This window comes from Hakea prostrata, chromosome 10 (assembly GCF_041222555.1).
Source record: "Hakea prostrata isolate BN-2017 chromosome 10, UWA_Hpros_2, whole genome shotgun sequence".
In the NCBI taxonomy this organism is placed as follows: Eukaryota; Viridiplantae; Streptophyta; class Magnoliopsida; order Proteales; family Proteaceae; genus Hakea; species Hakea prostrata.
The window spans coordinates 34,150,248-34,176,851 of NC_142609.1; the positions used below are offsets into that span (position 1 = coordinate 34,150,248).

General features: G+C 37.6%; 1 protein-coding gene across 4 annotated transcripts; it reads right to left on the bottom strand.

Annotated features, from left to right (window-relative positions):
• Window positions 1-5,493: 5,493 nt before the first annotated feature.
• Window positions 5,494-26,583, bottom strand: LOC149002606 (Rab5-interacting family protein). 4 transcript variants are annotated; one of them, XM_089137557.1, is made up of 6 exons: window positions 26,481-26,583; window positions 26,313-26,369; window positions 26,031-26,166; window positions 9,705-9,900; window positions 6,748-6,767; window positions 5,494-5,850 (listed from the first exon to the last, which is right to left on the bottom strand). In XM_089137557.1, the coding sequence occupies exons 3-6, from the start codon at window positions 26,144-26,146 to the stop codon at window positions 5,820-5,822; spliced, it is 363 nt and encodes a 120-aa protein (XP_088993683.1). In that variant the 5' UTR covers window positions 26,147-26,166; window positions 26,313-26,369; window positions 26,481-26,583; the 3' UTR covers window positions 5,494-5,819. The 4 variants fall into 4 exon arrangements, with proteins under 4 accessions (XP_088993683.1, XP_088993679.1, XP_088993681.1 ...); XM_089137553.1 differs by having other exon boundaries at window positions 26,310-26,369; XM_089137555.1 differs by having other exon boundaries at window positions 26,310-26,402; window positions 26,481-26,576.
• Window positions 26,584-26,604: the final 21 nt, after the last annotated feature.

Genomic DNA, 26,604 nt, shown 5'->3' on the forward strand with positions numbered 1-26,604 from the left:
TATGTCAATATTAGTGTTCAAATTTAAGTCAATGTTTTAAAAACACAGTCTACTAAAGAGCTTATGAGCGAAGTTTTGTTGTATATTTAAATTATGGATAAATTACATATAGACCCAAGGGCGGAGCCAGGATTGAACATGGAGGGGGCCGAATGTATGTGGGCTAATGTGGGACCCACTGTAGGTCCCATCTCAGAATATATTATTATATTTTAATGTAGAGTCTACATTAAAAATTAGGTAAATTAATAGAAAATTTGTGAGTGTGAGAGTGAATAATTTTAGAAAGAGAGAGTGAATACCTGATGTGAAGAAGATTTAGGAAAATTCCAAAGTTTGCTAACAACTTCAATATTTTGTGAGACGTGTGAGAAAAAAAAAGAGAAAAAATAGGAATAAAAGAGGAGGTTCATGAGAGAATAAATAGAAATGAAAATAGGAGAGAATATATAAGGAGAAATTCATGGATCGTGAGTTAGTTTTTAATTAGAATTTAACCTTTTATTCCTTAAAACTAGGGATTTAATGATAACCATTAGATAGAGATTATGAATGACATTTGCACCCATCATCTTTATTTTAAATTTTTATTTTTAATTTTTGGAGGGGGCCAAAATAGTGGTATTTCACATTTAAAGATAGAGAAATAAGGAAAAAAACAAGGATCTTTACAATTTCAAAAAATCCGGGGGGGCCATGGCCCCCTCCGGTCCCAACGTGGCTCCGCCACTGTTAATAGACCCCTTGTGTTCGTAATCAATTACATCTACTATCCCTTAAAAAAATCAATTACAGATATCCCCAACCATTAAGAATTGAAAGCTATAAATGGGTAGCTCTGCTGAAACAATAAAAGGCATCTGAAATTTTTTTTTTTCAAAAAATAGTCGATTTATTAATTGTAAACACGGGGTTCCATATGTAATTTATCCTTAAATTATATATAACAATTTCCTTGATCATGTAATTGAGGTGTACATAAACTAACCCAAAAGAGCCTCGGATTTTTATAAAAAATAAAATAAAATAAAAAATGTTGAAGAAAAGAATTAAAAACTTCCCTTTGTGACACCAATAGGGGATTATATAAGTATAGCCGGCCTCCAATATATTTTAAGGTGTTCCTTTCCACTCAAAAAGAAAATTAAATATATTTTCATACCCAATGAATTAGGATATTGCATGGATATTGCATTTAAGAAGATTTGGGAAGATCGTACGTAACCTAACCCATGTTTCCATTTCTCTTATCCGTGGCATCTTCTTGTATATACCAACTTCAATAATAAAAATAAAAATAAAAAAATTAATGGCCTCCCATGATGTCTATTGTTTCACTCCATTATCTTTGAGATTTTTCTTTTATCAATTTCTCATAAATTAAAAAAAAAAAAAAAAAAAAAAAACATGTTTGTCATAGAAAATACAAAAACTTTGATACGTAAATATATAAGTAATCTTCTTTTAAATGAATTAGTTGAGATTGACCCAAAAAAAATGAATTTTTTCTAAGTCAACTTCAGGAGAAAAGTCTTTGCATACGGAGATCTAGTATACGGAGAGCATAATCGTGTACTTATGTAATACAAAGAACTCAAAATTTTAATACGATTAAATATACAATTAGTCAAACCCTATTTCATGAAGCAAAGCCTAAATACGGAGAGCATATTCTCATACTTATGCAGCACAAGGGACTGACCTCAAAAAAACAAGTGCGAACTTAGTGCCGAAGACTTCTACAAAAACAGTCCCAATTAAATATCGACCTAAATAATTATATTGGCTTTGAATAAAAACTTTATCAAAACTAAAATCCAATTAGAAAACCTTTTCGGAATTTGGATCACCTCTTCCAACCAGGGGGAGGGGGATGCAAGTGCTCCCCAACAATTTGTGACCACAGAAATAGAGAGACCTTTACAAAAAAAAAAATTTATAAAAAAAATCTTAAATGTGGGACTTACTGTGGGTGTGTGTGATCGCCACTATTTTTATATTAAAAAAATGGTAAATATCACTTACCTCCTCTCTTAACTGGACAAATAGCACTTACACCCCCTCTATAATATCACTTACCTCCCATTTTACCTAGCAAATATATCAAACGCCTCCCCTCTGTTAACTTTCTCGATTAAATTTAATTTTTATCGTTAAATATTTTTCTATTTTTCTAAACCCCAAAATACCCTTGGTTGAAAACATTTTTTTAATTTAAACCCTAAATTACCTTAATCATCCTAGCAGCTAAAATACTAAATTATCTTCAATTAAAATAATTATTAAAAACCAAAATACCATACTTAAAACTCAAATTATCTTTAATTATTAAAAACCAAAATACCATACTTAAAACTCAAATTATCTTTAATTATTAAAAACCAAAATACCATACTTAAAACTCAAATTATCTTTAATTATTAAAACCCCTACCTCCTTTTTTTTTTTTTTAATTTTATCAAGCAACTAAAAAAACACGAATTGCTTGATATCAAAATGCAATTTCAATACTGAATTATCAAAAGGATATGTTGGGCTTTTAATAATTAAAAATAGTTTGAATTTTAACTATGGTATTTTGATTTTTAACAATTATTTTAATTGAGGGTAATTTAGTATTTTAACTGCTAGGGTGATTACCATAATTTAGGGTTTAAACTTAAAAAATATTTTTAGCTAAGGGTAGTTTGGGGTTTTAAAAAAATATTTAATGGCAAAAGTTAAATTTAACCGAAAAAATTAATAGAGGAGAGGTGTTTGATATATTTGCTAGGTAAGAGGAGAGGTATGTGATATTATCTAAGTAAGAGGGGGTGTAAGTGCTATTTGTTCAGCTACGAGGGGAGGTAAGTGATATTTACCCTAAAAAAAATTGTCGAATTTGTATTTCCTGTCAAGAAGGTGATCCAGACTCACCTTTTTAGTCTTAAAAAGCTTATGTTAGTTTTTTTTTTTTTTTTTTTCATTTATTTTTCGGGTGATCACTCAAATATACACACTCAAATATACACCAGCACCCAAAAGGCTAACCAACTTTAATTTAGAACCATAAAATTGACAATGAGATATACACAACAACATAGCCGCGTAATATATTTACTTTTGGGAATCACACAAAACCACATGCAAAAAGTTAATGAAGTTTTGGGAAAGAGTAAGCTTATTGAGCATTGGAATTTGGAAGTCAAGTCACCCCCAACAAGGGTGCTTAAGTATCTCGCAATTGAATATGATATGACTATACATTTTTATGTCTCTTTGTTGTATTACACTACATTATATCGGGCATTGTGATACAATGATACATGATCGATATGATACTTGATATTGATACTTTAAACCTTAATCCCACATAAGTTTTCAATCTAAAAGAGAACTAGATGGTTTGAGATTATTTACTTCCTAAAGTGGTGCATCACATCAACAAGGATGCCCGTCCTGCGTTAAAAGAGACTTCCAATTTTGGATGCTGAAATTTGAATTTCTTAATTGGCCATTAATCACATGATCCGTATATTTGCTAAGGTGGTGCACCCACAAAACATAGAGCAGAACATAGGGCACAATGCTTCAAGAAGGAGATGAAGTGGATGCAAACAAATAATCAAAGTCAGATTGACCAACATTTTTCTGAAGAGTGCTTAAAATGTGACTAAGCTCAAATGGAACCCAAATTTAATCATGTATAATCCAAACACTGTGGTAACTACTAACAATTATACTTGTAAATGTCCTATGGTTATTTTCATTATTTGGTTTTTGAGTGATAAGAGACAAAGATGTCCAACACCATATCTACATCCATGATCCAACAGAGACAACCAAGAGATCCTCACCACTATGGTAGATAACAAATTGTATTCATTGTCCATCTCACAATATCAATTTGATCTCTTTAACTTGTATACACTGTTCTCCCTCGAAAGGTAATATATTGAAAATTCTTAAACTCTTTGATTTTATGAACCCAAAGCTTGACTTAAACATATACCACTCTCAAGAACAAGTATGTAGACTAAGATCGAATACAAAGACATCAATATCCAGTAATCTTCACTTTGGTTTGGAGTCTACCAGTTAATGTATCTCAAGGAAGACTAATATAGTTGTCCATTCTATAAACTGTCATTGCCTCTATTCTTGTGTCTTTAAGTCTTTTTTGTATCAATTATCATTCTCAATTATCAGAATTTTTTATTACTTTAAAATTTTTGGCATCTATTATCAGTTTTATTTTTATTTAAATACTAGAAAAACCTCTAAAACTCATAATAAACTTTTTGTCTGGATTATAGTAAAAATTTCACTATCTTTCATTTATGTGCTGATTTATTTAAAATTTTAAGATGAAAGTATATATTAATAAAAATCATACTTTTTCCCTCTTTTCTCAATTGTTCACTATCATTTCTTAATATCTTTTTTATTTTGACACAAACTTATTTTTCTTTCCATAACTTATTTTTGACAAAATTCACCAAATCATTTTGCATTGTTGACCAATAATGAATTCTTGTACTTATTTCTTTTAAATAGACATAATAGAGAATGAGAATTCACACAAAAAAGTGCATTAGTTTATAGGCCCGAATCCGTTACACCAAATTACTAAGAAGACACGATATGAATATCTATCTCTCCCTTGCTACAGCCTTAGCCTCCTTGAGGAATCACCACAAACTATTTGCATTCTGTTACCATCTTCTTCAGCTAATCACCAAAGTCTTGAATGAGGCTATTTCTCTCGATGGCAAAGGGAAAAAAACAACTGTATGATTTAATACGACCATAAATTCCTTTAAATATTTTTGTGAGGCACCGTTTGTTGTTTGTAGAAATGGAATGAGAATAAAAAGATGGGCAAAATAAACATATAAAACCCTGTATGTTCAAAGAAAACTTGTGAATAATGTTTACCAAATTCCACTAAATATGTACTTTAAAAAAAAAATAGGGTGAAAGAAAAAAAAAAACATGCCCCATCAACAGACAAAATGCCAATTTTTGCCCAGTTTTGTACCCCATTGAACCACACGAGCAACATTAAAATTTTATGAAAAAGTTGATTTTTTTTCACCCTCTTTTTTCCCACGCTACTTCAAACTCAATAAACAAACGATGCCTTAGCCTCAGATTAAAGCTAATTAGACCACACTAAATTTGGAAATAAATTTTTTTTTTTCATATGCCCATTGAATTTGTGGCCCATTATATTATTAGGGCGGCTGAGGAGATTCAATCTGGCGATTGAACGCGTTGGGAAAATCCGACGAATCGAATTCCCTACACAACGTGATCGGTTTAGGTGGGTGAAACATTCAAAACTTCTTTACCGTCCAATCCGTCGACAATATTTTTGGTGACCGTTTCTTCCCCCCTCATTTATAATTATACTCCTGTTTGATCTCTGTATTTGCTCGTGCGGCCGAAAATTAACATTTTCCACAATCAAAGAAGAAAACCAAATCTCATGAGCTGATTTAAAAAAAAAAAAAAAAAAAAAGAATTCTATCGTAAGATGCATCATAAGTTTCTACATATGATAACAATCTACCATTCTGGTACTCTCAACAAAGCAAAGAACCCGACCTGTGCATGAGAGATTCTTACCACCTCAAACCCAGATCCTCCTCCCCAGCAACCATTAAAGAAAAAAAAATCAAGTACGCAAGGAACTAATTAAGATTAGCTGACAACAAATGATTCTTTTGAATCCTCAATCCTGATGTATTACAGAAGCACTTCCTTCAACCCAGACAATAGAAAAAGCAGGGCTATTCTCCTTCAGCCCTCAGTGGCTCTCTTTTGCAGTCACTTGCTCAGAATATATGCACAATATCATAAGCAAATCTAGTTAGGTCAAGAATTAAAATTTTTGAATAAAGATGGATACAAAAACAAATATGAATAGCAAGATGGAGAATAATGAGATCAATCTAAATTGTTCTTATGACCCACCCCTACCAATACGATGAAAGGCTGGTCTGATTTAACATTTTCACTTAAGTAAGTTCTAACCTAGTTAAGAAACTGTTACGGTTAGTCCCATATCGGTACCTTCCAAGCATTGATGTGGGCTGATATACCTTGGCAAACCCCCACTTGGTAAACCGGTTTTCCAGGTGGTGTGGTATATCAGTGGGGCCAAGGTATATCCATCCACATCAGTGCTTGTCCGATGTGGGACTAACCGTAACATTACCCCATTCTTACAAGACGACGTCCTCGTCGGCCCACTCTAGGCAGCTCTGCTCCGGCGGTGGGGTTTTTCCCCACTCCGGGCAGCCCTTCTCCTAGGTTGCCCCTCCCGAGTAAGCCATCCGGCAGGTCGGACCAATGATACAACCTCGGTTCCACATCACCTGGAAAACTGGCTTACCAAGTGGGGGTTTGCCAAGGTATATCAGCCCACATCAGTGCTTGTAAGGTACCGATGTTGGAATAATCATAACAGAAACCCTCACAATGCCAATGCCAGTGAACATAGTCATCTCTCATGCCACCAATGGCAGTGGGGAAGCTGTGTCCTTCACATGGTACCCAAATGGCCAAGACAGGAGGAGATAAGATAACTCTAAAAAATAAAATAAAAAAATAATTCAAAAAATGAAAGAAAGAAAGAAAGAAAGATCATGTGAGAAAGTAACAGCACAATGGTGTTGTGGAGAGAACTTTTCCTATTGATACTACTTCAAAATGAGCCATTATTAAGTCTATGACAAGCATACTGAACTACAGAAAGGATACGTCCAGAACAACACGAATGACTGCAAAAACAAAAAGAAAAAAAAAAAAAAGGACAACATTAGCACCAGGTTGGATCAATGAAGGAAAAAATTATCAACATTTCCCAAAAAATATCAATAATTTTTAGTTATTACATGTGAATTTCAGAAATCAAAACTAGTTTAAGCAAAAAACCAATGAATGTTCGTGACTCTACATGATGCACGCATGGAAAAAGATAATGAAATATAAATGCCCTCTCTGGATGGGATTGGGAAGAAGAAAGACATAGAAATCATTGCATATAAAAGTTCATTCCCTAAAGAACCATAATTCCTTAATTGGACCTGTCAATGACATGACATCCACCAATTAAAAAAATCAAATTCTGAACTATTTAAGTAATTAAACCAAGAACATCTTAATAACCTTGATTCATCTATCAATCAACCTGAGACAAAGTAGTAGGCTTGGCAATGCAGCAGACAAGAAACAGTAACTTCCAAGTTGGAGTGCAGGTTATGCAACATATGGCATACAAGAGCCTATTGAAATTCCACCTGCAATAATCCATGATTTGCTTTTGCTTCTTGTGCTATAAGACCTTCGCCTTCATCCCTCGGTATTTTGGAAAATGAATAAATAAATAAAAAACCCGATATCTTTGACAATTGTTTGATTATTTCCAACACTACATTTGGTCAAAAGGAAGAAGAAAAAAACCATTCAATTTTATTGCAATTATCTCCGTAAAACTGGGGGCGGAACCTGGGTTTTCCGTACTGAGCCTGTTGGTTCTGAATCTGCATCCTCCCACATAATTTAATCTAGTTGTCCTCCAGAAAATCCTGCGAGAATCCCATCTTGGATTCCCCATCACTTGGTGACAATGGAACAACCCTAATTTTTCACTAAGGCACCATAGGGTTCTTATTTTAGTAATTTCTTACTAATTTCTGTAAGTAACTTATATCTCTTAATTCAACCATCTGTTAAGGTTGACTTTCTCAAGTAGTTACAAGTAATTTTTCCCACTTAAGTGAGGCAACAAGAGTTTCAGCAGAGTTACAAAGTAAAAACACTCTATTAATAATAACATTAGTATTACTTTATTTTAAGTATTATAATTATTTGAGTAGATTACGCAAAATATCAGATAAGTTGTTTCCCTTTCTCAGCATTACCATACTATGATAGTATTTCTGCGAGTTTCTGTCCCAAAGAAGCTTCTATTTTTTAAGCAAGGCATATTGCCTATTTATTATGTAATTGCATGATGATTCTCAAAGTTGATTATGAATTTGAATATTGAAGTTCAGTAGAGAAATTCCAGAATGAGTATGTTTATTCTCCTAATCCTCTCGGTGCAACCCACCTTAGCAGGCCCATCAAACTCTGCATTACTTACAACCATCCAATTTCAAGATATAGATATTTTCTTGAATTCTTCACATACTTCCTAAGACCCCCAAAACACGAACCCTTATATCTTCCAATTTAACCATCCAAACCCAACCAAACTTGAGGGATCATATCTTTCTATTATTACTTACATTCCTGCCAAGTTTGATCCCATTCCCATAACTTTTCCTCCCAGAGCTCAAGAACCTACCCCCATCCCACCATATACTCCACCATTCTAAATCTCTGCAAAATTAACACCCAATCATTGCACCCTAATTCATTTAATTAACCCAACCAGGGAATTCAGAGGACACTAGTTCAAACCCAGTCAAGGTTATCCCCCATAATCTATCCCATGTTCCATGACCAAAATTTAAAATTTCAAGAAACCCTTTCTTTGTCCCATATGAGTTGGTGCTCTTAAAAGGTCTTGGAAGAAGTCACCCTCACAATTGGGGTTGCATCACTAGGGGGATCCATTACCATTGTTAATTTGGAGGTGGAAGTTTGGTGCTGGTGGCCCTAAGCCACCCTGAGCTTGAATAGGGTCTGGGCTCAAGATTTTGACCTCAAGGGCAGATTGGTGTAAAATTTTCTCCAACAGTGGATCTGGAATTAGTGTTCATCCCTATTTTTTTTTTTATCTTGACTCTGGCCTCGATTCCAAACAAACATGAAATGAACATGCAAAGAGATTGAGAAAGGACCATTGCCAAAATGCTACTTTATTTTAGGTTTAATGCTATATACATTTGTATTTTCTTCTATGTACAAACAAATGATATTTTATACCAAATTTATTAGGGCCAAGACCAAGGTTAGGAACAGTTTCAAGCTTTCAATTAAGGATAGGGACAAAACCAATGAGGGACAAGGACAGGGCCAACCCATCTTGAGCTGGTACAATCATGTACAATCAAGGCAGTTTGGCTTGAGTTGGCCAGTTAGGCTTCAGGGTCAAGGAATGAATTTTAGGCCCTAAGTCAAGGTCAGGGGTGATGCTTAGCTCAGAGCATTCAGGGCCGGGATTGAGGCTTGAAAGCCTGACCTAGCCCATCACAGTTGCAGGCTTGCAGCCCTACATCTAGAACAATAAAAGGGTTGCTCACCCATGACAAAGTGGTAATTAGGTCCATGCTTGAAAGCAGACTCTCTGCCAAAGTGAAGGTAAGGTTTCATACATACAATTAATCCATTGTTTATGTTACTTAAAATGAAATCTTTCCCCTTTGAACATTTTTGTTCTTCTTCTACTACAACCGGCAGCCTACCAAACATGCAGACAATCCAGCAAAGGTAGAACATTTTCAACTTGTTACAGTTAACAAAATTATTATCACATAACTAATAAAATAACAATATAATATATGAAAATACCTAATAAGTTTCATAATGCATGAAAGAACATCATCGGAACAAACAAAAAGTGAATCTGAACTGATGAACATAAACAATGGAGAAATCATGTGTTATATAAAATCCATAAATGGATCAAAATATGGAACTAATTAAATTTTTTTTAAAAAAATAAGGGCACAACAAAGAAAAGACATGAGAAAATATGGGTAGCATACCATTAGCCCACCCAAAAAGCCATCAAGTATGATTCGATTCCAGGAATCAAAATATGCATGAACTGAGAACTTTGCCTTGGCTGCAAGTCCAAGCGAAGTGATCGCCATGATGAGAAAATAAAAGACAAAGCCAGTCAATCCAGTGAATCCCATAATTCCAGCAATCACTCCACCAATGATGGACAAGAATGTTCGACTGTTGAAATAAATAACACAAAGGTTTTAGCATCAGCTGTAAGGTGATTCTTTTACCACACTAAAGAGGAAATAGCAACTTGGATGACATGAAATAATAAATAAAAGATGGCCAAATTAAAATTTGAAAAACTATGCACAGACAGCAATGCAACCTACTACACAAAGTAAATGTATCATAGCCTCATCCTGCAAATAAGTTGCATGATGACATATTTTATTGGTAATAAGAGTTGGGTGCGTTCACCATTGACATCTGATTTAACCTGTTTTCTTTCTAGTGGGCCTAAAATGGAGGTACATGGAAGGCATACAGGAGTAGGCTAAGTAGTAGCTTAAGGTTCACTTACAGTAGTTCCCAGGTAGTATTGATTAATAGTTCTCTAGCTAGGTACTTACTAGTTACTACCTTTGCAAGCATCCACTTCAACCCCTCCCCCATAAAAAAATATAAAAAAGGAGAAACACCACCACAGAAAAGGAATTGAAAAAGAAAAACTAAACACTCCATGTCTTGGGAATTCCAAAAGTCCTCAAATTTCCAGGTGTTCATGTCACCAGTTTTTGGAATTCTTCCCTTTGTTTAGGAATTACAAATGCTGACTAGGATGGAAACAATATAGGTTCAGCCTCCATCATTAAATTCAAATCACGGATGAACTCTCAATCATCCAAGAAAAATCTGAAACATGACTAGTCCTTTAGTGAGTCTTTTCCTTAAACAGCAAGAAGCTTCATCACCGTCATCCTAATGCAGAAGTCAACCTTGAACATAGGAAAACCAGCAAGGCATCGATTGCAACATAACAAGGATGAAAAAATTGAATAACTGAAGCTTCTATTTTTCTTCTTTTCCCTCTTAACATATTAAATTAAAGAAGATAAAAAGGGAGATATATATATATATATATATATATATATATATATATATATATATATATATATATTTCTTTTTAAGGAGGATAAGCTCCCTTTTTAGCAGTTTAACTTCACTCTTGAGGTCATTAGTTGTTTGCAAAGTTTGATCTTTCCCGAAGCATGTCTTCATCAACCGTGAGCCAGCAGGAGGCCAATTTGGCTACCAATATCTTAAACCAAGAAGAATTGAACAATGACTTTGACCAATCTTTGGCAGAATGGAGTACGTAGAATTGCTTTACATCGTTGGATGCAGGAATGATAGATGATGAACCATTCCAGGGCATTCCATGTGTCATGACACCTTTTTCCCCTGTTGGTCTGGTTCAAAATGATTAACCCAATTTGGCTAAGCCGGGTTTTGGCTGGTTTGTTTATCCTATTTGACCAAGCCAGATATTGGCTGGACCATTCTTAAACTAGAATGAATCAGGATAGAGAAGGATCTTTCGTGGTGAAAGACGTTACAAAGCATAATACAAGAGGAAACAGAGAGGGGAAGGGATGAAATCACCTAATCCTAGAGGAGCACTCCTCTGAGCTCTCTATTCTTGCAAAGAAAACCAACTCCCTTCCTTTGAGAGCACTCTTCAATTTATAGAAGAAGGAGGGTCCTTGTTGAAGAAGGACGTCTGTCGGATTCCAAGAAATCTTGATCGACGACCAAGATTATTTCTTAGAGATTTGCTACCAATCTTCAAGGATAAGGATAAGATAAGGTTGGTGGGGATAAGATTACTATTTTAAGAATAGTATCTTGTCAGGAATCTTTAATCTTGTCCGTTAGATTGGTAGCCTGAATCTTGACCTTTGATATTGCATTTGGGGTAGTAATTGATTTGCACCGTTGGATGTAGAATTGCTTTACACCGTTGGATGTAGAATTGTTTTATATTGTTGGATGCAGGAATGATAGATTATGAACCATTTCAGGGTTATCACACCACTGTTATCATTCTAAAGGTTATCACACCTGAAGAATGGGGTGCAACACCACTTCGATGTCGGACTTTCTCCAACTCCGAATACCAACCCAACCAATATCACTATTTTGATAATATTGATGCATGGCACCATGCATTCTTCTTTCAAAATAAAGCAAATCGCCACTCTTGGTTCCTTTGCTTTGCACACAAATTCCCTGTCAACACAACATTTCCATACTGGTTCAACCAGTGGTGGGCAACTATGGGACCCCTTGAAGCAATTATGCCAAGTTCCATGTTAGAAGCCTTCACTATCTTTTGCCGGCATACAACGTCTGGCCCAACAACACTGGATATGCTCAGGTTCTTTGTCCATTGCAAACTTGCATGGATAATGTATTGGGACTATTTGATTGCTGAACAATCTAGTGCAGCCACCAAAACTACACCTGATAATGAATGGACAATACCGTGTCTAGCACGGTCTTATCAGATCAAATGGTGGGACAGTTGTGACATATCCAAGTGTAGCATTCCGGCCCTCATCAAGTCCCTCACAGGCCTTGAACCAATACCAACAATATCTCAAGCCTCATCTACCAGCGGCAGAAAAGCTAAGCTCTTGGCTAAACAGGCTCTACTCGAAGCCCAAATTGCGGCTCTTGACAAAGAAGACGAAGAAGAAGAATATGACCAATCCATCAGTGATTCTCTGATGCACCATTGCCACATTGGACAACATGCTCAGGATCCCCTGGATGACGACGAAGATGATGAAGATGATCTTCTCGTGTCGTGGCTTCCTCCCCCTTTGTTCGTGACTAGCAAACGCGGGCGAGGACGTGGACGTCCCAAGAATACTACCAATGTCACCGACAAAGGCAAAAGGCTTTCTGCCAATAACCAATCCTTCCAGTTCTCAGGATGCGAAGTTGGGAAACCGTTAGCCATAACGGCATCAAAGAATGGTCCGTAAGCCGTGACGGTAATATCGGCACCCTTTTACCAAGGTAAAATATGGGTTACCATTACTATTCCGGCCCTGAATAGTCTGATATGTCCTGTCAGTAAAAGGACAACCAGTTCATCATTCTAGTTTAAGAATGGTCCAGCCAATATCCGGCTTGGTCAAATAGGATAAACAAACTAGCCGAAACCTGGCTCAGCCAAATTGGGTTAATCATTTTGAACCAGACCAATAGGAAAAACAGTGTCTGTGACACATGGAATGCCCTGGAATGGTTCACCATCTATCATTCCTGCATCCAACGATGTAAAGCAATTCTACTTCCAACTCTACATCTAACGGTGTAAAGCAATTCTACATCCAATGATGCAAATCAATTACTACCTCGAATGCAATATCAAAGGTCAAGATTCAGGCTACCATTCTAACAGACAAGATTAAAGATTCCTGACAAGATATTATTCTTAAATAGTAATCTTATCCCCACCAACCTTATCTTATCCTTATCCTTGAAGATTGCTAGCAAATCTCTAAAAAAAAATCTTAGCCATTGATCAAGATTTCTTGGAATCCAACGGACATCCTTCTTCAACAAGGACCCTCCTTCTATAAATTGAAGAGTGCTCTCAAAGGAAGAGAGTTGGTTTTCTTTGCAAGAATAGAGAGCTCTTCCCCTCTCTAGGATTAGGAGATTTCATCTCTTCCCCTCTCTGTATCATCTTGTATTATGCTTTGTAACGTCTTTCACCATGAAAGATCCTTCTCTATCCTGGTATTAGAGCTCCAAAGGGGTGATTGGGATGCAGGTAGGGTATCTACGCCTTGGCCACTCGCCCAAAGCTATCTCAGCTGTTAAACAGAACTCTTTCTAAGATAAGATATCGAAGTTGGCGGGGGGGGGGGGGGGGGCAGTTTTATCAGCAAAATGTTGTCATCTCCACTACTGTGAGAGTGTGATATACTGTTTAAAGTCTAGATTCGGGTTTCTTGGTGGTTAAAGTATTCGAAGTCTTCGTGCTTCAAGTCCAAGTTGGTTTCAGATTTTTGTTAATGTCCAAGAACCCTGTTGCAACTGTGGATTCAGTCTTCTTACCCATCAATCAAGCCTCTTCACTGAAAAACAATATCAACAGCAAGGTTACTTCCAAAACAAGTTCATCCACCTATCCCATTCTTTCCCCTTTGCTTAGTTTCTTGATCATCCAAAATGATGCAAGACTCAAGTCCACACCAAGTGTGAGGCTGATAAGACAATGTTTTACTGTAGGAGGGTTGTGGGAATCACCCCCCCCCCCAAAACATGTGAGGGACAGGATCAAAGAACAGGGAACGTGGCAGGGACATTGGGGAGTAGCAACTTGCTGTTAGGAACATTCAGAGGGTATGGCTGAGGTGGAAAGGTGTTAGCAAGGGCCTGTTTTGGGGATATATTAAGGGAAAGTAGATAGAAAGATGGAGAACTGACTTGGTGTATTTTTGGTGCAAGCCTGCTTGCAGGAAGGCAAAGACCCTTGGTTGGGGCATTTTGAGGGGTAATCACAGATCTGGGAAAGTCAGTAATGGAGTTTAGTGCAATTTGCCATTTACATTTCTTTCACAGATCGTGTGTGCGTAATTCAAGTGCCATGTGTGTGAGTGAATTGAGTCAATCAGGGAGCTGCCGAGAGTTGGTTCCAGTGGTTGATCGATTGGAATTGCAGGGTCTTATCAACTGGTATCAAAGCAGTCACGACCAGGGAGGCAATATGGCACTGTTTTTATTTTCCAGTGAAGGAGAATTGCAGCAGTGGTTGGCAGAGTTCCTGCTGTTTTGCTGGAAAAAACAAGTCAAGAAGGAGAGAAGGTTGGGAGTGGCTCTCCAGCATTTGGAGGGAGACGCATCAGATTGGACCTACAGGAGGTGTTGGCCAGAGTTTACTTGGGCAAGATTAAAGGAAGCCATGAAAAGTGAGTTTGGCGGATGGGATAGACACAAAATCAAGCTCAGCAATGGATCTCTATCGCACGGGAATTGAAGCGAGTCGTAATGACACCAACTTGAATGGCCACAATGAGGAAAGCGTGGTTGAATTGAGAGACCAAGTGGAACCAGATACCGGAAGAAGGCAAGGAGCAAAGGGCAGAGGCAAGCAGCAGACTGCTAGCCTACATACCTACCCCTAGGCCTTAGTCCTACTGTTATTCCCCCAATTAAATCTTGTTTCCCTAGTTCTAAAAAACTACTGCACTTCATATTCTTCCTTTGAATTTTCTGCAACTTTTTTCAAACTTCTGAAATCCTAAAACTACTGCAATTCAAACCTTCCCTATGTTCCAGAATCATTGAACAAGGTCTGAACAGTCGAGGCAGCAAGCACAGCCCCTCTCCCACCCTAGCCAACCCCAACCCCCTCCAAATAAAAAAAAAACCGATTTCAGTTTTTTGTTAAAATTCAGACCAGATTTAAGTATTACAGCAGGGTCTTTAGAGCTTTAGAACATCCTATTCACTATAGAATATCCTTTCTCCTGGGCAGCCCTTAGTTATAGCGAAATTCCACTACTACCCCTAACCCTAAAACTGTGTTTACATCAGCAGATCTGAATAAATGAAAAAAGAAATCTTGTTTGAGCACTTAGGTGTGTGTACTTTGTTCAGTCAAATAGGTTGAATATGCTCTCCTCCTCAATTAGTTTGAAGACTCAAACCCTCAAAAGGTTAGAAGTTTTTGTTTATTAACTAGTTTGAAGATCCAACCCCTAGGAAGGTTCTAGGTGAAATCAAACCTACACCACCTGCGACTGCTTCAAGATTAGAGTTCAACCTTCATTCTCTATCTAAGTTTATTCCATCTTCAAGGCTCAACTGAAGAACTATCGGCAGCCTACATCAATCCCCTTCTCCTATCACATCTTTTTCTATTTTTCTTGTATGCTTGGAGTTCCCACGACACCAAAAAATCAAGGTCAGATCTACACCAATCTAATCATTAGATATTTCCCAAACTTTAGGTATATCATCCCCCCCAAATCCTAATTTGACCCATTTTGACCATCGGATCTAAATACATAAATATTTTCTTAATTAGTATTCCCTCAACCCTAGGAAAAAAAAAGAATAAAATAACAAAAGACCAAACCTTGGGGATCATACCTTTATATTATTAACTATACTCTCTCCAAATCTCAACCCATTCTAACACCTATAGAACCCAATTCCCATCTCTAGGAATTTATCAACCTCCCATTGGATGGATTAAATATCCTTGATATCCAAAATATTGTTTAAGAAAGTATGATCTTTAACCATCCCAAATTTAACCTTTTCCCTTGGAAATCATCCCATCGGCCATCACAACCCATATCCTAAAGAACCCTCCATATCCCGCAACCAAAACTTCAAGAAACCCTTTTTTTGGTCGCATATGAGTTGGGTCTATTAAAAGAAAAGATCTTGGAAGAAGTGGCCCTCATTAAATTAAGGCTGCACCACCATCATAACTTCACAATAAACCATCACATTCCATCCAAGCTCCAGCCAAAATACCATGACTATAACCCTCACCTTTGATCCTCATTGCAACTTTGAAGACTCAACAAAACCCTAGATCTGCCCTTTTTTTATTCTGACACCCCTTTTTCCCTCCAAAATCAAGATTCATTATAACCTCAGATCAAACTTGAAGAAACTTAGCATCTCCAAGACAATTAGCTTAGACTCAATCCAAGTTCCATTACATTCCACAGAAATTAGTTCCCTGATGTAAGCAATAATCCTTCCCCTGGCAGAAAACCTAGAATGGCCCTAAGGCCCACCAAAGTGACACACCTAGGCTGGCTGAACCTACTAGGAGCATAATGGCCATTTTCTCACTTATTTTGTTAATTATTTTGTTCCATTAATTTTTGTGAATCCAAATCTGATTTTATTTCCTTGTTTGAGTTAGTCAAGTGATCCTACTTAGAGTTGGAATGCCATTAGGAATTTATTCTAAAAGAGCAAATTTCTATTGCATGATTGCATCCTTATACGTAAGGCTATACTTACTAAAACTCCCCCACTCAAACTTTCACATCGGATTCCCCCAAAAATCTGAATTGTCACCTCTTCTTCTCCATTGATGATTTTTAATAACAATTACTTCTCCATTTTTTTTAACCAGTTAGTTCCTTGCTTTTGATTTGAGATGGTTCACATTAATTGGTTCAAACTTACTACTTGAACCACCAAACTAAACCTGTTTTTTCTCTTTACAATTCAACTAGAAATATGACCTCTTTCTGGTTGTTATTTTTTTTCTCCTAGGTCTTCTGAACTCCACTCTGCTCTTCTCCTCTTCTTCGATTAAAGGAAATCATTGTCCATCAAAACAATGCTCAATGAATATTACATGCTGTACTGCAATGCTGTTATGTAATGCCTTTTAATTTCTTCAATTATTACCTTCTGCCTTCAGTAACTAGCAAATGAAACCAAATGGTGAGCAAAAGGTGCTATATCAGATCTGTTTTTACAATTCTCTAACAGATAACGAAATGCCTCCTTTCTTCTGCAGCCTTAACGTCACCCCTTCCCCCTTTTCCCTTCAGTTTCACACCCATTAACTACCCCCCCTAATTGCTGATGTCCTATTCTTTTTCTCTGCTTTTTGGTTCGTTTTATCTCTCTCAGACCTGGGGGTGATGTGTTGTAATTAGCTGCTTGCACGACTTGGTGACATGAAACCTTCTCAATTGCAAAACAATACATGGTTACCTCGGCTTCTCTTCTCCTTTGTTCTATCAGCTTTCCCCCTCATCCACCAAGTTCTTTTTTGTTGGTTTTGTTCTCTGTTCTTGTCTGTGAATGGGATATTTCTGATCTGCCTTCCCATGTTTTGGGTTGCTGACCTGGTCTGGCTTACTGTGTTTGGGTTGCTGGTTTTAGTGGTCCGCCAACCTTCCGTTGTTGGTTGCTCTAAGCTGTCCCCTCTTTTTAAGATGAAGGTTGATGTTTGCAGACAGATTAGCTTCCTTTGGTTGCTGCTGTTATCAATTTCTCTTCGATCAACCCAAAACACAGCCAGAGGGGAGAGAGAGAAAAGCTCAAATGCCATGTGGTTTCCAGAGAAAGAAAGAAGAACGATTGGACGGAAGGGTGTCAATGTTTTCAGTTCAGATTAACAGTTTCGGCTGAAAACATCAAAGCCCAAACACAGACCAGTTGCAACATATCGGTTTTTGTTTGGTGTGGTTTATCAAACCACCATTAAAGTTAAAAATTATATCAGCAGATCTTGCCTCTCGAGCTTAATGTCCAAACAAAACATAATTTTAATAACACATAGGATATCAATATAGAATCGTTGATACATACAAAAAATTATATTAATTGAAAAAAAGAAGTCATTAATTTGATCCAAAAAGGTGAAAATGAAATCTATACATTTTAGCATAAAACATACTCAAAATAAAAGCCAAATCCCAAAGAATAGGCAAGCACCGTTTTTGTGGCTGATCAGCTGGGTCTTGCGCTGAGAGACGTAACAAATGGTCCCGGTTGATGAGAATTGCTTGTCCAGTGATCATTAACACAATAGTTATAACTTGTTCACATATTTATCTCACATTTGAGGTTTTGGAAAAAAAAGGGTATTCAAGTCAACAGGAGGAGAAACTGAGAAAGGGATAGTGTAATTGTAAAGGTAAAATTATAAAGGGTAAAAGCTAAAAACTAAAAACTAAAAACTAAAAACCAGCATAATTATAACGGTTGTTGGTTGCATTTATCGGTTCTTTGGGTTGTTTGGTGTATTCGTTCGCTCTCCACTAACGGGTTGCCTGAACCAGCTCAAAACCTAAATGTTTTTCACCCTCAGCCCATACCCCGTCCAATAAGCTTCAGTTTGGGGTGGTTCGGGCTATAACAAGCTGGTACGCTTCAGTCTGAACAATTCTGGCTACAATTTGACATTGATTTCAGTGTTTGAGAAGATACAAGATTTTACCCCACCAAAAAAATAAAATATCAGATTAGTTCGGTGGTTCAATTAATAAAGTTTGAGCAAGTTAATCTAAACCATTTCAATTTGAAAGAGAGAAACTAAGTAGGTTAAAAGAATAAAGGGGTAATTTGGGTACTTAAAAACATCAGGGGAGAATGAGAGGTGAGAGTTTGGATTTTTGCAGGAATCAGATGCAAAAGTTTAATAGAACCTAAGTATAGGGGAGTGAAAATTTTTGTCTATTTTAAGTTAAGGTTCCTTTTGGATAATTAACTATCTTTATGCAAGTTTGTTTATTTTATTTGTGGTTGTTATTTACTTAGTTGTAAAGTGTATCCTAGTCTATAAAGGTTTCCCTATTTGAGTCAACTTTTATTTTCTAGATAGAGTCTAAGTCTTCCCCTCCAATTGTAAGGCTATATATAGCCCATCCATATCATTGCAAAGACATGTTGAATTGAATACAAATCTGAACTCAAGGGAATTGGGTCATGGTCTTCTTGGGAGGGCCACGGCAGGTTTTGAGAGCATCTTTTTCAAAGTTCCAGCAAGTTCTTCCAATCCCTAGCATCAGTTCAACAAACCACCAGCACCTACGAGTAACTTCAGCAGCCCAGCCACCATCCTCTTCCTCTCTCACTCAATACCTTCCCCTACCAATCCCCTTTCTTGCACAACCTCCCCCACCCCCTTCCAACCCTGCGGCAACCCCTCAACAACCCCCTCCCACCCCTGCGATCACCCCTAGACACTTTCTCCACCCCTGCAGCAACCCTAGACAATCCCCCTCCCTCCCCCATACCCTGCAGCACCCCCTCCACCTTCTTTCTCCTATTCGGCCCTCTCCTTCCCCCTCCTACTTCTTGTGGCAGATCTGAAAACCAGAAAAGAAAAGAGAAAAATGAAAGAGAGCAGAAAGAAGAGATCATGAAAGTGCCCAATGATCAACCAAGATCCCAAGAACCCTTTAACAGCCCATCTCTTTATACATCCATAGGAATTGGTTAAAACCCTAACTATCCCAAACCAACACATACCAAATTTGCCCATCCCTAGCTATCTCAAACCATACCCATATAGACCCTCATTCATCCGAGTCCTTTCCTACCAACTTTTGGTTATTCCATACCTCTCAACAAAACCTTAACCTTATCCCACTTTTATCTACTAACCAAATTCTATAGCCCATTAGATATTGTTAACCCAATCTTTACCCTAAATTCTACTTTTCCCAACTTTTAACCATCCTTTTTTGGTTGGTTAAATCTACCATTCCCAAATTTGTTAATTATTTTGTTGGTCCACAAGCGAAAAGGATTATAGGCTAACACCAATTCTGGGGAAACCATCACAAAATCCTAAGCCCTAGAATCTTTGTTACATCAGCCCCCCTATGCGATCTCAAGAAACTTCACTCAAATTCCCCCTGATGTAACCCAGGGTATGGGTTAGCCTTCAGGATCTTTCTTTATTTAGAACCAGCTAATAATTGGGCTATCTATAACGTTAGGACCAACTATGGGATGATTTGGGTATGGTTTTGGGATGACTCTAGAGAAAGTAATGGATGACTTGAAAAAAGAAAGACCCCTAGGTGAGATGGATTTGTTCGGGAATTATACCTTGGGTACGAGGGCTCGGGAGGTTCAGGGTTTTAACAAGTCTAGATGGGAAGGGTTTGATGGTAAAATTTGGGAAGGTTAGGGTTTTAGGGAAAGTTATGGGAAAAGCCCAGTAAACAAAATTTAAATGGGTTGGAGATAAATTGGAAGGATGACTTTAGAGTTTTAACAAATTAACATGGGCTGGGTTCAAGATACCTAGACTTACTAATGTAAACCTGATTTTAGGGTTAGGGTCTTGGGAAGATTCCCTAAAATTTGGGGTTTACCCAAAATTTTCCAGCAACTAATCTCCAAAGATCAATGGGATGATATAAGCGCCAAGGATGTTCAATATTATTATAGGAATGTCTGGGTAATAATAGGATTAACAAAACTAAATGGGTTGAAGAATTTGGTTAACACAGAAATATGGCATGAATTAGGGTTTTAACAAAACCCGATATGGAATAGTTTATTTGATAATAGAATTTGTAGGATGTAACAAAGAGATATGGGGTGCATCAGAACTTCCAAGGAAGCCCGCAGTTGGCTGTGGGAAGGTTTTAGGGATGATTTTGGGATGATTTAGGTTGTGGGATTTGGGTAATAGAAAGGGAAAGGATGCTTTGGGAAAATCTAGGGTTTTAACAAACCCTAAGGCTGCGTTTGTTTGCTGGAATAAAGGTGGGATGGGAAAAAAGGGGTGGGCAAATTCTTGAAAAGAGTGTAGATTTTTTACTTTTCCTTTAAATCCCAAAATGGTAGATTGTTTGGTTGCTTGGGGTGGGAAAGTGAGAGATAAGTTTCCTTGATTGGTGATGTGGCAGCCCAACTTTCCCACCCCAAGCCATTTTAAAACCCCACATATTTGGTGGGACTTTGTGGGAAAGTTGGGAAAAGTAAAAAGTGGGACCCACCACTATCACTTTTCCACTAAACCCTTTCCTTTCCTTTCCTTCTCCCTCACCCCACTACACATGGGACCCACATGTTTATTTTTCACACCCCACCTTTGCAAACAAACGCAGCCTAATGGGGAGGGAAACTTTGAAGGGAAAAACAGTACAACCTATGGGATGGGATGAAGATCTAAGGCAACTTGCTGTCTTGTTTTCTTTTCTTTTGTTTCTTCTATCTTTTTCTGTATTCTTTCATTCTTTTTTCTGCCGCAAGTCAGTGGGGAAGGGAGAGGGGGCCGAAAGGGTTAGAAAGGGCAAGGGAGGGCATCATAGGGTAAGGGCAGGGCAGTTGTGGGGGCCTGGGAAGGTGCAGCCAGCTGTGCAGCAGCAAGGGTAGGGGAAGAAGGGAAGAAAAAGTGGGGCTGAGGGTGGGGAAGGGGTTAGCCACTGGTTTGCAGAATTTTCTTGATGAAGGCTTGCTGGAATTTGTTGCTGAATGGCAGGAAGAAGAGAGAGACTTCAGAAATCTAAACAACTGCAAGGTCCTACCCAAACAGGACTCTCCTGCAGTTTCTTGGCTCCAATTCTCTGATATATTTATTAATCCAGACTTAAGAAAATACATAGAAAAAATAGACCTATTTATGGCCTGCTAAAAGACTCCAATCCTAAGTGTAACTGTGTAAGAGGGTTTCGTATATAGATTAGGATCCCCTTACAAATAATCTCAACTGTCCAAATAACTAATTGAAGTCTAATGGAATCTCCTTAAATAGATTCCCCCTAAGACTCAACCACAAATAAAAGAAACCATCTTGGAAAATACACATAATTATCCAAAAGGAATCTTAATTTAAAACAGATTCCAACTGGGGCTCTCTAAATTTGACTACGTATTTTGACCCCAAAAAACTCAAAAACTAATCCTAGAGGACTCCAAATAAAAAACTGAAAACAGATCCAAGACCAGTGGATTGAGGGGTTCCAACCAGGCCCTTCTTAAGCCCCAAAAGGGCAGGAAAATGAAAAATACCCCTTTGGGCTTTCAGCCAGCTTTTGATTAGGCCTTCTAGGTCTTGGTTCTGGGCCCAATTATTGGGGTGGTCAACTTGGTTCACATCACTTACCCTAGGATGAGGCGGGAATGACTAGGGGTCTTGGTATGTAGCTGGAGGATGGTGCTAGATGGTTTCATGGCAAAGAAAGGGGATAAGGGTCTTGTGGCACAAAGGAAGTATGGATAGGGACTTGCGGTTAGGTTTGAGAGGGGTTGGGAATGAATCCTGAACTTTTCTTTTCTTCTTTTTCTTCTTTCTTTTCTTTCTTCTTTTTTACTGCATACCATAGAGAAGAAGAAAGAGGGGATGGAAATTGGAATGGGAGGGGAGAGGAGCTGGGATGCACTTACAGATTTAGGGGGATGCTGGCTTCTGTAACTCTGTTAATTCACTGGACGAAGATAAAGATGGAAGCTGTAAATCCCAGAAAACTGAATAACCTTTCAGCCCAGGTCATGTGGTATCTTCCCACAACTCCAAGCCTTAATTTTTATTCATCTTCAATTGTTTCTTTAAAAGGAGGTGGGGGGCTACAAGTAGCCTTACATCAAAGAAGTTGGACTTAGACTCAATGTTGGAAATCTACTTGGACTCGATTACTTGTAAGTTGTTACCACAAAAAAAGAATATTCAAAGACAGTTGCAAAACTAATAACTAATTGCCAATTAAGTGACATTTAGGACCACAGAAATCAACAAAATAAAATAAATTATCTAGAAGGAATCTTGCAAATAAATACCAAGTAGGAGTCTCACATAGACTAGGACTCCTAATTATAACTGACAAAATACTAATCCAAATAAAATAAAAAAAGAGGATAGATCCATGACCTTTGGTCCGAGGGGTTCTAACCAGACCCCTTTTGAGCCCCAAAAGGGCTGGGAAAAAGATCAAACTACCTCTGGAGTATTCGGCCAGCTTTGTATTGGGCCTTTCAGGTCTGAGTTTTGGGCCCAGTTATAGGGGGGCCAACCCTGGTTACATCATCATGCCCCCTTTTCTACCCTATCTTTGAGACTCCTTGAAAGATCCCCTATTCCCTCCAAACCCATCCATATCTACCCCATCCATTTTGAATACTATTTATCGCTCTAACCATGGTTTAGAAGATGCTAGTTCAAACCCCATAGAGGTCTCCATTCAAAGGCCATCCCACAAGCCATACCAAATCAAACCTGCCCTACAGATCTTGGAAGTTTGGCCCTCATTCAATCACCATCTGAGCATCTAGCAATCCAAACCTCATCTCCTTCTCCTTTCCCCCTTTTCTATTTTATTCCCCTACTCTTAGTTCAACCCTTTTTCCCCTCCATGCTAAAGAAAGCAAGATTCTACAGCCACAACGCCTCCCACGTTAACCCTACATATGATCCAATTTGTAGCCTATTCTGACCAGCCAGCCATGGATCTACCATTTTTAATTTGAAACCCTAGCTTGAGGTCCTACAATCAAGAATCTGCTGATGCAGATTCATCACCAAGTTTTTTCCCCCAACTTGAGGCTTCAACACGAGGGTATTAGGGGTCACTTCGGGCTGAAACTAGCTTTTTAACCTGATTGGCCCTTCTAAATACACTGATGACCTCAGATTTACAAAAATATTAGTGTAAATGTGAGTTTCACTTCAGATCCCAAGATATCTCCCAAATTCCATCCAATCCAAAATTCCAAATACTACCAAACACTAGGGACAACACCTCTACCTACCCATCTAGGTTAGATCCTAGTGGGGTCCCAATCCATTAGCAAAAGCCATATTTCTTCATCCCAGGAAAATCACCCATCTCAACAAAACCACCTCATTTCACAACCAATAAGTCAAGAAGGCCTATCAGGACCCAAAGTTGACTTCTCATAACTTTAAAGCCCATCCCATCACACCCTAAACTTACATCTGAACCAAAACCAAAGGAGCCCATTTGAGGTCTATGATACACCTAGCTTAAAATCCCAAGCAACCCTAAGTTTAACCTACATTAATGGTTTTCTGCTCAAAGCAAAACAAAGATAATCTCACTACCCTTCACATTACATGATCACTAAGAAGTTTTTCCTTGTAGCCATAGCCGATGTGCAAAGCTAAGAAAAAGGATATACCACCATGTGTGCGCAAAGAATGATAATAGACAGTTTATTCTAGTGTTCCAAGTTCTTCACAGACTATGGACTATCCACTATAAAAACTGATCTCTTTCAGATCTTTTTTTGCAAGTAATGGGCAGCACACAAGATCTTTGAAGGTATCTTCTTCTATACACAAGAACTCTAGGTGGAAATTGGGGGACACCTCCTCCATCAGATCCATTTGTCCTAATAACAGTAACAAAGGCAATCCCAATTGCACAGAGGACAATGGATGTGCATACTTTCTTGGATTGGCATGCTGAAAAACTCAATTGCCAGACAAATTTTTTTTGTATACCAATCAAGAAATGAGAGGAATACAACATGGTGGAAGTCTTTGGAAGCTCCCAATTCATTCAAAGTTCTTCTTCTTCTTTTTTTTTTTTTGGGGGGGGGGGGGGGGGGGCATCTTAGAAGAAGGTATTCCAGTTGAGGCACTCATTTCCAAATGGCTCCCGATCCATACAAGCTGTGTTTATCATTAACATCTTTCAATTCCTGTCTCACATCTTCATGTCTGTGTCTTGGAAACCTACTGCACTGATCCTTTCTTTTCAAGAACATTTGATAAGAAACTGTTAAAATGGTTGTTCTCAGTTCTTATTATCTCTTGTCACACTAAAAGTCTGAGAAATCAGACATATTAATTATTGGCCTCAAGATCTTATTAATCTGTTTAAATCAAGACAGGTCCAGAATTAATTTTGATGATCAGTATGATTTAACATGTCTATATAACCTACCTGCTTAAACAAATGCATTTTGATCTGTGCAGGGTACAACATTCCCTCCATAGGAAACGGATGGATGACTGCTTTTTTGGAAGGAGAAACCATAATGGACTTGAAAGCAAGTTCTTTTCACTACTAACAATTTTATAGAAGCAGAAATTCAAGCTTTTCTTTAAGGGATGCAGCAAGGCTGAAAAGTAGAAGAGATCTGGTGTCTGGATCATCAAACTGATCTGTAAATGTTCTCTCTTGAATGTATAACCTTCTATTTAATCCAGAAGAGAGAAATAAATAAATAAATAAATAAATAAAAAAAAAAAACAACTTCAAAGGTAACCAAACTTCAATAATCACTCAATAGATTGGCCAATTGGGAAGATCTAACTCAGTTGTTCAACCCAAGCAATAAGCAGGTTGGGTCTGGGTCCGTATATTTGTACTTCATAAGTAATTAGATCATCTAGCTCCAACAGCTGATGACCAACAGACATGGTTATTAAAATTCAAATCCTAAAAAATTTCAAAAATAAAAAACTTAATATGATAATTAATTCTTCACATTTTCATTAATTTCTCAGATTTCTTTTTTAAACTTTTGGTACATTTTTAAGAAATTTAAGTAAGTATTAGATATAATTCAAAAATCAGAATCTGATTGGCCAAGCTAGCCACTAGCTATTCCCCACCCAGGCATGGGTTTTCATGGATCCAGTGCTCATCTTTGGTTTACATTAATTGTGACAGCACAGACAGACAAACAAAATACCGATTGAGGCCCTAACAAGCCACGAAAACCAATACACTCAATCTGTTCAAATTAAGGTAAGTCAATACAATTAATGCCAGAAAATCAATTAACAGAATGAAAGACACTTCCCTGTTCTAAAAAAAATTATAGATATGACCTAGTATGCTTAATATTGAGGAATCAAGACGAACCTGTAGTAGATTATCTTCATGTTACTTTGCAGGTTCTCAGCATGGAAAGTTGGCATATCATCCGTTGCATCACTTGACTTCTTATCAGAAGCCACTGAATCATCACGTCCCGCCATTAATTGCAATTTGTTAATATCTAAGAAAACAAAGACTGCCCAACATTAGTTAAACATGGACTAAAAAAAAACTACGCAGTGGATAACGAATTAACTTAAACCCAACGTAGAATTGTAAAAATAATTTTGAGAAGAAGATACTAAGGTACAAGGATGATCCCACCACTGAGAAGATATGAACCGCTACAGTTGTTTGGCGAGTGGACTGGATCACAACTTGTGACTACGAAGTCAAATGGCAAGATAAGAACGAAATCTGTGATTACATTAGAGGTAAAGAAGGAAACAAAATCTCCAGAGAGAACACAAATTCGAAACAGATGAGAAACCCTACTCAATGAATCAGGAATCCAACCCCAGAGACTAGTGAGATCTTCTCTCTTCTCTCTGCACCTTGTGTGTTGCCGTTGCGTATAATGGAGGGTGGTAATGCTAACGATAGTACACAATCAGGGTAA

Excerpts from the sequence above, each read along its gene's own strand:
- LOC149002606 (XM_089137557.1), bottom strand. The coding sequence starts at position 26,146 with ATGGCGGGACGTGATGATTCAGTGGCTTCTGATAAGAAGTCAAGTGAT. Across the intron at positions 9,901-26,030 it reads ATGAAGATAATCTACTACAG|TCGAACATTCTTGTCCATCA; the intron begins GTTCGTCTTGAT and ends TTATTTCAACAG. Across the intron at positions 5,851-6,747 it reads TCATTCGTGTTGTTCTGGAC|ATTTGCTTATGATATTGTGC; the intron begins GTATCCTTTCTG and ends TGACCTAACTAG.